This window comes from Symphalangus syndactylus, chromosome 12 (genome assembly GCF_028878055.3).
Source record: "Symphalangus syndactylus isolate Jambi chromosome 12, NHGRI_mSymSyn1-v2.1_pri, whole genome shotgun sequence".
NCBI classification, from domain to species: domain Eukaryota; kingdom Metazoa; phylum Chordata; class Mammalia; order Primates; family Hylobatidae; genus Symphalangus; species Symphalangus syndactylus.
In genome coordinates, this window is record NC_072441.2 from 70,196,431 (window position 1) to 70,209,615 (window position 13,185).

The 13,185-nt window shown below is 35.7% G+C and overlaps 1 protein-coding gene across 2 annotated transcripts in view; it reads left to right on the forward strand.

Annotated features, from left to right (window-relative positions):
* The window catches only part of MAN1A2 (mannosidase alpha class 1A member 2), a 181,873-nt gene extending 171,562 nt beyond the window's left edge, over positions 1 to 10,311 (forward strand). For both annotated transcript variants that reach the window (XM_063624683.1, XM_063624684.1), the window contains exon 13: positions 4,264 to 10,311. In XM_063624683.1, coding sequence (XP_063480753.1) covers positions 4,264 to 4,396 — 133 coding nt within the window. In that variant the 3' untranslated portion in view covers positions 4,397 to 10,311. The remainder of the gene's footprint in view (positions 1 to 4,263) is intronic.
* The last annotated feature ends 2,874 nt before the right edge of the window (positions 10,312 to 13,185 follow it).

Genomic DNA, 13,185 nt, shown 5'->3' on the forward strand with positions numbered 1-13,185 from the left:
AAAACTGGAAAGCAACTCCAAAAGGAACCTTCAAAACCATGCAAATACATAGAAATTAAATAACCTGTTCCTGAATGAGCATTGAGTCAAAAATGAAATCAAGATGGAAATTTAAAAATTATTTGAATTGAACGACAGTAGTGACACAACCTATCAAAACCTCTGGGATACAGCAAAGGCAGTGCAAAGAGGAAAGTTCACAGCCCTAAATGCCTACATCAGAAAGACCAAAAGAGCACTAACTGACATTCTAAGATCACACCTCAAAGAACTAGAGAAACAAGAACAAACCATACCCAAACCTAGCAGAAGAAAGGAAATAACCAAGATCAGAGCAGAACTAAATGAAATTGAAACCAAAAAAAAATACAAAAGATGAATGAAGCAAAGAGCTGGTTCTTTGAAAAGATAAAATTGATAGACCATTAGCAAGATTAACCAAGAAAAGAAAGAAAATTCAATTAACCTCATTAAGAAACGAAACAGGAGATACTACAGCTGACACCACTGAAATACAAAAGATCATTCAAGCCTACTGTGAACACCTTTACACACATAAACTAGAAAACCTAGAAGAGGTGGATAAATTCATGGAAAAACACAACCCTCCTAGCTTAAATGAGGAAGAAATAGATACCCTGAACAGACCAACAGAGAAGCAGCGAAATTGAAATGGTAATTTAAAAATTACCAACCAAAAAAAGCCCAGGAACAGACGGATTCACAGCAGAATTCTATCAGACATTCAAAGAAGAATTGGTACCAATCCTTTAACACTATTCCACAAGACAGAGAAAGAAGTAACCCTCCCTAATTCATTCAATGAAGCCAGCATCGCCCTAATACCAAAACCAGGAAAGGACATATCCAAAAAAGAAAACTACAGACTGATATTCTTGATGAACCAGATGCCAAAATCCTTTACAAAATACTAGCGAACGGAATCCAACAACATATCAAAAAGATAATCCATCATGATCAAGTGGGTTTCATACAAGGGATGCAGGGATGGTTTAACATATGCAAGTCAATAAATGTGATATCCCACATAAACAGAACCAAAAATCACATGATGATCTCAATAGATTCAGAAAAAGCATTTGGCAAAATCCAGCATCCCTTTATGATTAAAACTCTCAGCAAAATCGGCATACAAGGGACATACATACCTCAGTGTAATAAAAGCCATCTGGCCGGGCACGGTGGCTCACGCCTGTAATCCCAGCACTTTGGGAGGCCGAGGCAGGCGGATCACAAGGTCAGGAGATCGAGACCATCCCGGCTAACACGGTGAAACCCCGTCTCTACTAAAAACACAAAAAATTAGCCAGGCGAGGTGGTGGGCCCCTGTAGTCCCAGCTACGCAGGAGGCTGAGGCAGGAGAATGGCGTGAACCCCAGGGGCGGAGCCTGCAGTGAGCCGAGATCGCGCCACTGCACTCCAGCCTGGGCGACAGCGAGACTCCGTCTCAAAAAAAAAAAAAAAATTAAAAAAAAAAAATAAAAGCCATCTGTGACAAACCCACAGCAAACAACATAGTGAATGGGGAAAAGTTGAAAGCATTCCCTCTGAGAACTGGAACAAGACAAGGATGCCCAGTCTCACCACTCCTCTTCAACTAGCACTGGAAGTCCTAGCCAGAGCAATCAGACAAAAGAAAGAAAGGGCATCCAAATTAGTAAAGAGGAAGTCAAACTGTCACTGTTTGCTGATGATATGATCATTTACCTTGAAAACCCTAAAGACTCCTCTAGAGAGCTCCTAGAACTGATAAAATAATTCAGCAGAGTTTCCGGATACAAAATTAATGTACACAAATCAATAGCTCTTCTATACAACAACAGCAACCAAGTGGAGAATCAAATCAAGAACTCAGCCCCTTTTACAATAGCTGCAAAAAAAGAATAAAACAAAACACTTAGGAATATACCTAACCAAGGAGGCAAAAGACCTTTACAAGGAAAACTACAAAACATGCTGAGAGAAGTCACAGATGACACAAACAGATGGAAACACATCCCATGCTCACGGATGGATAGAATGAATATTGTGAAAATGACCATACTGCCAAAAGCAATCTACAAATTCAATGCAATTCCCATCAAAATACCACCATCATTCTTCACCAAACTAGAAAAAACATCCTAAAATTCATATGGACCAAAAAAAGAGCCTACATAGCCAAGGCAAGACTAAGCAAAAAGAACAAATCTGGAGGCATCACACTACCTGATTTCAGACTATACCTCAGGCCATAGTCACCAAAACAGCATGGTACTTGTATAAAAATAGGCACATAGACCAATGGAACAGAACAGAGAACCCAGAAATAAAGCCAAATAGTTACAGTCAACTGATCTTCGACAAAGCAAACAAAGTGGGGAAAAGACACCCTTTTCAACAAACGGTGCTGTGATAATTGGCTAGCCACATGTAGAAGAATGAAACTGGATCCTCATCTTTCACCTTACACAAAAATCAACGCAAGATGGATTAAGGACTTTCAGACCTGAAACTATAAAAATTCTAGAAGATAACATTGGAAAAACCCTTCTAGACATTGGCTTAGGCAAGGATTTCATGACCAAGAACCCAAAAGCAAATGCAACAAAAACAAATAGCTGGGACTTAATTAAACTAAAGAGCTTTTGCATGGCAAAAGGAAGAGTCAGCAGAGTAAACAGACAACCCACAGAGTGGGAGAAAATCTTAACGATCTATACGTGTGACAAAGGACTAATATCCAGAATCTGCAACGAACTCAAACAAATCAGCAAGAAAAAAACAATTCCATCAGAAATTGGGCTAAGGACATGAATAGACAGTTCTCAAAAGAAGATGTAGAAGTGGTCCACAAACGTGAAAAAATGCTCAACATCACTAATGATCAGGGAAATGTAAATCAAAACCACATTGCGACACCACCTTACACCTGCAAGAATGGCCATAATCAAAAAATCAAAAAACACTATATGTGGGCGTGGATGCAGTGATCAGGGAACACTTCTGCACTGCTGGTGGGAATGTAAACTTACACAACCACTATGGAAAACAGTGTGGAGATTCCTTAAATAACTAAAAGTAGAACTACCATTTGATCCAGCAATCCCACTAGTGGGTATCTACCCAGAGGAAAATAAGTCATTATACAAAAAAGATTCGTGCACGCGCATGTTTATAGCAGCACAGTTCACAATTGCAAAATCGTGGAACCAACCTAAATGCCCGTTAATCAATGAGTGGATAAAGAAACTGTGGTATATTTATACGATAGAATACTACTCAGCTATAAAAAGGAACCAATTAACAGCATTTGCAGTGACCTGGATGAGATTGGAAACTATTATTCTAGGAGAAGTAAATCAGGAGCGGAAGAACCAAGCATCGTATGTTCTCCCTAATATGTGGGAGCTAAGCTATGAGGACACAAAGGCGTGAGAATGATACAGTAGACTTTGGGGAGTTTGGGGGAAGAGTGGGAGGGTGGCGAGGGATAAAACACTACAAATATGAGGCAGTATATACTGCTCAGGTTATGGGTGCACCAAAATCTCTCAAATCACCACTGAAGAACTTATGTAACCAAATACCACCTGTACCCCAATAACTTATGGAAAAAAATGAGTGGCAGCAGAGTCCTCATCAGAACCAATATTCCTGCTGAACATAGATAGAACTAAACAAGATTTTGACAAATCAAATCCAACAACAGATTACATAGATAATACATTATGACTAAATGGGTTTATCCCAGGTGTGGAGGGTTGATTTAACGTTTGAAAATCAATCAATGAACTAAAAAAGACCACCTCAGTAGACAGAAAAATTCTTTGGCAAAATCCAACACCCATTTCTGATAAAAACTCTCAGCAAACTACGAATAGAAGGAAATTTCTTATCCTAATAAGGGCATATATGAAAAACCTACAGCTAACATCATATTGAAAAACTGAATGTGTTACTCTTAAGATTAGGAACAAGACAAAGGTGTCTGCTCTCTTCACCACGCCTGGCCGGAATTTTTTTTAAACTGTTTTATTTCAGCAGGTCTAGTTGTTCATCTTACTGGATTTCTTATACACTATTCTGAAACCTCTTGTCTTTGTGTTTAGATCATTTGGGTGACTGAGTTTTATTTCTTTGATGTTTTTCATCAAAGCTGCTCAAAATAGGTTATTGGTTTTCTGTGCCATTATAAGTGAGCTCACTTCATGTTCTTGTTGAATTCTAACTGAAGCTCATTTCTCCCCTTTTTATTTTCAGATATTTGTATCTGCTGTTCTCCGGTGATGACCTTTTACCGTTAGACCACTGGGTGTTTAATACAGAGGCTCACCCTCTGCCTGTGTTACATTTAGCCAACACCACACTTTCAGGTAATCCTGCTGTTCGATGAAAGCAGTTCCAGAAGGACCATTCTCGCCTGTGTTTTGTTTACATGGACCATTACGGAAATTAGTTTGAAGAGGCGGCTTTTGAAAACCTGGACCTCTATGTCAACATGACAGGGTGAAACTATTCCCCCTAAGACTTTTCATCTTGTAGATACATCAACTTTGAAATTATTCCATTTTATACCTGACCAAAACATGTTCTGATATGTGTAGGACAGAGACCTGGATGTGCTTTGATCATTAATGAGGTGGTCACATGAGAAATGATGCCTGTTACTACTGTATTGTTTTTAGAGTCCTGAAGTCTGGAGGCTGGACTTCCTGAAAGCAAGCCAAGAATGTAGAGCACCTTGCAGGAGTTCAAGATGGCCTTCGGAACCAATTATATATTTGTTTCCTCTTACAGTGGAGCAGCATTCAAATCAAATATTTACATATTGCTTATCACTCTTTCTCCATTTTAATAATGGAATGAACTAAAATAAACAAGAACGGAAGAATAGTATAATTGTATCAGTAACAAGAAGACTCAAAAAAGAAACAGGAGTACCTATCCCTATCTGAATTTTCAAGTTCCCCATTGGATGACCAGACTGGCAACCATTTCAAATCCCAATCTATTTCATTGAAATTTCTTGGTTAAGTTTAATTTTCTCTGGGGGCATGATCTCACAAAGAATACTCAAGTCTTTTTCTTCTTATGGAATCATCAAAACTGCTATTTATCATAATCACCACTTATGAGCCTGGGTTTGGGATTTTGTGCATGTAGTTCAGTCTAGTGTTGGTAGTATGACAGAAAGTGGGGAAAATGCTGCAGTTTGTTGCCTTGAAACCTAAGAGCAATCCTTGGTTTTTGTTGGTACATGATTTTTCCAGACCAACACATCTACCAAGTAAATTTTATTCACTTTAATTTCATAATAAAGTTAGTAGAGTCACTCAACTTACAACTTTATTTATGTGGCTTGGCAAAAATCACTATACTATTAGGCAGCTCTAAATTTGCCTTGATAAGCTAAATAAATTACTTTTATAACTTACTAAAGCAAAACAAACTGAAACTTTCTAAAATATTCTATCTGGAATAGGGACAGGGGATCTTTTATTTATAATCTCATCAGTTGAGTGAGTTGTTCACAGATATTTTATGTTTTTTAATTTTCTCCAAGAATATTTATAGAATTCCAAAGAATCAGAATAGTTTCAAAATAATTTTCAGTGATAAAAGAATGGTATAATTAATCATATTACACTAAAACTGGGATATATCTAAGGGACTTTATCTTACTATCAGTAGGTTTTGCATTGATATTTCTTTTTAAATAAACTACTAGTTCTTTATATTTTGACAAAAAGAACTTAAATTTTATCAGGAACTGTAAGATAAATATCTAGTGCTTATAAATTTTCTGTCCTTAAATTTATGTGACAGTGCAAGATACTTTTGCTCTTTTCATTTAATATAGACATCTTCCATTGGCATTAATAAAAGTTAGAAACAGTATAATTAGTATAACATTTACTCTGAATTTGAAGATTTCATGAAACAAAGTTTGTACAAGAAGCCCACCTTGGAATTCTGAAGGCTTATTTTCTTGTTTGATAAGCTTTTCTTTTAAACTTAGCTTTTAAGTTGGGAAAAGACTTAATTAATTAATATAATATTTTCTAAGGTTGATCGTCTTATACCACTGATCATTAATTTTGACAGTTCTGCTGATGATCCGTAAATGATAACCACTGCAAAATTTTTCAGTATAAAATTTTTCACTGCAAAAAAATTTCAGTAGAAAATAAGGATGCAGGGCCAGTTACGATAGTCCTTAAGAGAGTTAAATTATAGCACATGTTTTGACATTGTAATATCTTTTACTACTTGAACATTTAAATTCCTAAATGAGAAAGGTATATATATTACTGTAACTGTAGAAGGGAAAAGGGAAAGTATTTGGTTCTAAAAAATGTTAACCTTCCTTGTAAAAGTAGCACAAGCCCACTTAATGAATCACTGAGAAAAAGTGAAAAACTTGAGTTGGCAAAGATGCAGAGCAGCAGTGCAGATGGCAGTGAACTCTGAATTCTCTTTCACCTTGTTTAGAAGAATGCAGAGTAAAGGGACCTTCTTGGTTCCGCAGGAACTTCTCAAGGGATGAGGAGACAGAACCCCTACTTCCAAGTGCTCTATTTGTATTACCCAGATAACTGAAGCTTAAGAGAAGGCAGGGAAGTATACAAGCAGAGCCAGTTCTGGTACAAACAAAGAATTTGACAGGGACAATGGAAGGGTCTTCTTTACCACTCCTTACCTTCTGTGTGATGGAAAGACTAGAGCTTATAAAAGTACTTCCATTTTTTTTTATTCTCCTGAATACCAAAGGCAATTAAAGTCAGCCACAAATGACTTGCCAGTGTCATGTTTTATTTTTGTTAAGAGATTTTTAAATTATTTCCTTCAAGATCAATTCTTATCCCATATAATGCTTAGCTTCCAAGTATATTGTTTACTTTCTTCTGTCCTTTACAGCTCTTTGCATTTTGTAGACCTTAATACTCAGGTTAAATATTCATTGCATTTATAAGACCTTCTGCAAAAAGCCCAGAAATGGTCCTTTCCAGGTGCCTCTTCAAAGAGCTGACATCTTACCTTGTGCCTTTGGCACAAATGTGCAGAATAGATAGATCAGTTGGTGCATAATCGAAAAAAATAGGAATTTTGAACACCCTTCTACATTTATTTCTCTTCATTTTAGAATCACACTTTTTATGTTAAACCAGATTTATTATTATTATTATTATTCAACCAGTATTAAATTGTTAAAACCAAGAGAATGGGGCCCTAACCAAAAAGAAGCCTCAACTCAGAAAAATAAGTCCCCAGTCAGGTGGTTCTTACTTTCTTGTGGGTTGCACATTTTATGTCTCTCTAACATCAGCGTATTCCTGACTTTAAGCAGGTGTTTATATGTAAAATAAAACCTGGGTATCGAAGGGAAATGCATTCTTTTTATGGAGTATTGACCCTGATCCTCTATGATGTCATATAGAGCAACTCAGGGCTATACTTGCTAGATTTTAACCGAGCAGTTTGAAATATTAATCATCATCCTCTCATCTTCTCCACTCTCCATTGCCAAAGTCTTTGTCAAAACTCCAAATTTGTTGATAAAAGATTGTGTTTGCCGTTCTCATTATAATGCAGTTTCTCCTTAAGCCTGGAGTTTTTTGAACGAGTGCATGAGTAAATGAGAGAATGTGTGAACGAACATTTATGAAGTATCTAATATGTGCCAAGCATTGTGCCTGACACTTTCAATCATTAGAATGTTTTATGTGATTCCACAGCATTTTCTGTATGAGAGTAGCTCACAATATTTTAAATGTTTCCAATATGAATCGTGTTACAAAATTCTGAATTTTATATTTCATATAAATTAAAGAGGAAAAAGAAAAGGTTTATAATATATTTTAAGACAATGTGTTACTATATAATACTAACAACCATAATTGTAGTTAATAAGTAATATCTCTTGAAAATGTCAAAGAAATACTTGATTTCTGATGCAACTTTGACTAAAATATTTACTTTAGAAATAAAAACATTCTTATTTTGCTATATCACTTTAATTGCATAATTAAAAACAGTGTTTTATAGAAATGCTGGTTATTTTGTATTCAAAAAGATTTTGTCACATAATTCGTGGGTAAAACTTGCAGTTGTAAATTGTCTCTGCTCTGGTATGGGCCCTATTAATAGTCCCATGCTGTTAAATATAAAGAAAAATATACTAAAATATTCAAAGTTCCAAATAACAGTTCCTAGTAATAGTATTTTGAGTTATTTTTCTTTAGGTTTCCTTATACTCAAATTGGCTAGCTCCTATCTTTTCCTCTCTCTCTCTCTCTCTCTCTCTATATATATATATATATATATATATATATATATGAGATATATATATGAGATATATATATGAGAGATCAAGATCTGTATATGCATATAAATACGATTATACACAGATAAATTTTAATACTCTGTTAACAAACACAGTTGAAAACTGGTTTCAGCTGCACAAATAAGCAGAATATTTGAGTAACTATATATGATATAGAGAGATTTTAATCCATTTATCCTGGCTCAAGAACACTGATAAGGATGATTTTCTGTTACTTCAGCTCATTCAGATCATGATGGACATGCTCTTTTTGATCTATAACTGGTCAGCAAGCTTCCAGATAATATTTTAGGCTATGGGAGCTATACAGTCTCTCTTAGTACTCATTTCTGCTGTTGAAGTATCGAAAACAGGTAGAGATACTATGTAAAGAATGGGCGTAGCTATGTTCCAGGAAAACTTTATTTACAAAAGCAGATGGAGGGCTGGATTTGGCCCGTGGGTCATAGTGACCCCGATTGCAAGTTTATTTTGTGTTAGACCCTCTAACCTTTAATCTGCGTCTTTTCTGTTTTGACTTACGTAATTCATTTTTAAATCAAAAAGATGTGCATATATATGGTTGTGTGTATCTGTATAACCTAAAGCTATAATATTTTGTTGTCTTGAAAGTAGATATACTCTTCCTGGAGTCTGTTCAGGTTTCAGGACGATTGACTATAATGAAAGAGGCAGAATAGGGTAAGGGAAGATGGGTATGCTATCAGCCATTATCTTTGCCTTGTCATTTAATGCCATAATTTCAGATTCTCTATGTAAAACGAAGGTCTGTGTATTGTCAAAATACTATACTCTCCAAGTTCTCCTGCTCATTGACCCTTGGACCAGGATTCTGGATTGCTGGAGCTGCAGAAATTCATCCACTTGGGTACTCTTAGAGCTCTACAGCAAGAATATGATAGAATGTCTGATCTTTGTGCTGCAGAAAGCAAACTTTTGAAGAATTCTAAGCAACAGAAAATGGGTTATGTGACTCATCTGCTATTTGGCAGCCACTATTCCTTTTTTAGACTGCAGAACGGTACTGTCCTGTTACCTCTAGAATAGCCTGAGTCTGAGGAGTGCAGACAAAAGATGTATCCAAAAGGAGAATCCCTTTCTCTTGCATAACTCTCCTCAATTCCTTTACAAGTCAGTAGCATTATTTCAGAATGTCTATATGCATCATTTTCAACTAAAGCATACCTCATCCTTAAACTTCCACTATTTAACAGCTAATCCATTTCAAACTTGGTTTGAGCCTAGCAATTGCAGAACTCATAAAATTGCTTGTGAAATTACGCACCATATTACTAGCATGTACATTGCAGTGCACCAATCATGCTAACAGATAATAGATTTTTCTTTAAGAAATTTATCAAATATTTCACTATTTTGGGAAATTTTAGAGGAGGGGAAACCTGTATTCAGAATGATAGAGGGAGCAGAGACTTACTGTCTCTCTTCCACATTATAAATGAACTGCCTTTCCAGGTCCAACATGCTATCAGGTTGCTTCAGCTCGGTGTGAATGTAAGTGTGGGGACTCAAACACACACACCTATACACATATATAATAATATGCAGAGGATTTTAAGCAATTGCAAATGTCTTGTGGCTATTTGATTTCTACAAAATTCTGTAAGATGTATACCAGAAAACATAACAAAGATAAGCTCAGTTCTTCATTGGGAAAAAATATTTTTAAAGAAAATTTAGAAGTTTTTGCTGAATTAAATAAAGTTTCTTCAATTTTAATTACTGGATTTGGAAGTTGAAATGCCATCCTTCAATATCACTGGTCTCAAATTCATTGATAGAATTTTTTCTTAAACTAATAAGTGGGGTAAGTATAATCTCCTAAATTGGTACCCACTGGCTGCTCCTGAACTGGTTTCCAGTCATGTCCTCTAGTATGTGATTTTTATAAATTAAAGGTAATATTGTATATTAAAGTTCAAATAAAGATGTTCTTTAAGTGAAAATTTTTTCTTTAGCCTTCATTTTTACCCAGTGATGACAGTTCAGTTTCTTCCTAGGTACAGAAGAGCAACGTTGGCTTTTACAGTAACTGGTGGTCATCAGTCTCTCGTTCAGAGAGTATTTCTTTTGGATCAGCTAATCTTTACATTCTTGATGTTATAGAAAGATGAAGAGCTTGCTTAGAGAGTTGTATTTTATTCCAACTGATTTTGAGAAAACAAACCATAGACTTACAACCTTATAGTATTACTGTGATGTTATCTCTAAGACCTAGTCCAGTCCAGCCTCTGAGATCCTTAAGCTTAAAGACTGCCTCAGTCACTGGACCTCATTCTGTCACATTAAAATGTGACCTGACCCTTCTTAAGTGATTTTTGGGCAAATATAGGCCCAAAAGGCTTGCGCAATAGTATCAGCTGGACTATAGATAGTGGTTTAGTCTGTCAATACTGTAAAAGCAAAGGATATTTAAAACCCCTTACCCAGGGAGCATCAAATAAGGTAGTGGTAAAAAACCTTCTGAAATAACAGCCAGTTTACATCCTTGATTTCCTAATTCTTCCTGGCACAGTGGGTTTCAACTTGATCAAAATTTTAGACTTAAGAAATTACATTGTGGATGTATCAAAATTAATTGCAGACATATTTTCTGGAACAACTAAAACTAAAACAGGACCAGAAAAAATTAAAAAAATAAGGAGCTCTAAGTAACTATAATTTGATAAAATCTGAGCTTCTCTCTGTTTGCCAGATAACTGAAATATCCATCTTTATTTCATTGGATTGCAAAGGAACTGTCATTATGCAAATAGTGCTCGGAATGATTCAGATAGTGAGTGAGCCTGCACCCTTACTTCTTGGTTGACCTAACAAGTTTACTTTTATTGTAAAATATATCTAACATAAAATTTGCTATTTTAACTATTTAAGTGTACAATTTGGTGTCATTAATAATTACATCAGCAATGTTGTGCAACATATTGCCACTATCTGTTTCTAGATTTTTCACCATTCCTAACAGAAACTGTGTAACCATTAAGCAATAACTCCCCAGTGCTCTCTTTCCTCCCCCAACTCCTGGTGTATTAGTCGGTTCTCACACTGCTAATAAAGACATACTCGAGAATGGGTAATTTATAAAGAAAAAGAAGTTTAATGGACTCACAGTTCCACATGGACGGGAAGGCCTCACATGGTAGAAGGCGAAGGAGGAGCAAAGGCATGTCTTAGCATGGCAGCAGGCAAGAGAGCTTGTGCAGGGGAACTGCCCTTTATAAAGCCATCAGATCTCATGAGACTTATTCACTATCACAAGAACAGCACAGGAAAAAGCCCACCCCCATGATTCAATTGCCTCCCACCAAGTCCCTCCCACAGCACATGGGGATTATGGGAGCTACAGTTCAAGATGAGATTCAGGTGGGGACACAGCAAACCATATTACCTGGTAACCTTGAATCTACTTTCTAGACAAATTTCTTAACCCTACTAAATCTCAATTTTCTTGCCTCTAAAAGAGGGATAATACAGGATTTCTAGGATAATTAAATGAGAAAAATCCAGGCACCTAGCCCAAATTTAGCTTAAAGCTTTAGTTGTTTTTACGTATTTTTGTTAGCAGATTGGAGTAATTGTTTCTAAAGGAACAGAAAAAAATAATAAGGGCAATTAAAACAGGGCAGTGAAGAGCCAAGAAAACATCTAATTATACCTTCTCATTTTAGGCACAAGGAAAGTGAAACCCAAAAGGGAGGGTAAAATGAAGGCATTAGATGATCTTTAAGATAGTCTTTCAGTGTTATCCTTCATGGTTCTATGAAATAAGACGTGTATTTTTTGTTGTGGTTATAAAAAGTTTAATAATATGCAAATACATGAATAATGCATGTGAACCAAGCACTTTAAAAACTATAGCAGAAGTCACTTTTTGTTGGATACACAGCAAAAATATATACAAAAAGTTAATCGCAGTTATCTTTATATGGTAAGGATATAACAATTTCTTGCAATTTCCTTTTAAAAGAAATTTTTACTGAGGTATGATTTACATAAAATATTCCCACTCTAAGTGTATGATTTAATGATTTTTTAGTAAGTTTATAAAACTGTACAACCATCCCACAATCCACAAAGATCCCATATGTTGATTTGCAGTCAATCTCCATTTCCATCCCAGCCACTGGTAACCACTGGTCTACTTTCTGTCTCTGTAGATCTGCCTTTTAACTGGACATTTCATATTAATGAAATACAGTATGTGGTCTTTTGCATCTGGCTTCTTTAACCTAGCATAATGTTTTGCATTTAAGGTTTATCAATGCTATAGCAACTATCAAGAGTTATTCCTTTTTACTGCTAAATGAATTTCATTGTATGGATATACCATATTTATCCATTCACTGATAGACATTTGGATTGTTTCCAGTTTTTGGTTATTATGAATGATGCTGTTAAGAATATTTGCATACAAGTCTTTGGGTGGATATATGTCTTCATTTCTCAAGAATATACCTAGGAGTGGAATATCTGAGTCATATGGTAAAGTTATGTACAACTTCTCAAGAAATTACCACACTGTCTTCCATAGTACTGTTTTTACATTCTCACTAGCAATGTATGACGGCAAGGGTACCAGTTTCTTCACATCTCCACTAATACTTGTTATTGTCTTTTCATTATCTGCCTTTTTTATTATAGCCATTTTAATGGGTGTGAAGTTGTATCTCATCGTGGCTTTAATTTGCGTTGCTCAAATGACTAATGGTGTTGACCATCTGTGATAGTAGCTGTTCATGCCTTTGGTAAAATGTTTATTCCAATATTTTGCCCATTTTAAAAATTGAATTGTCTTATTGAGTTGTAAGAGTTCTTTATAT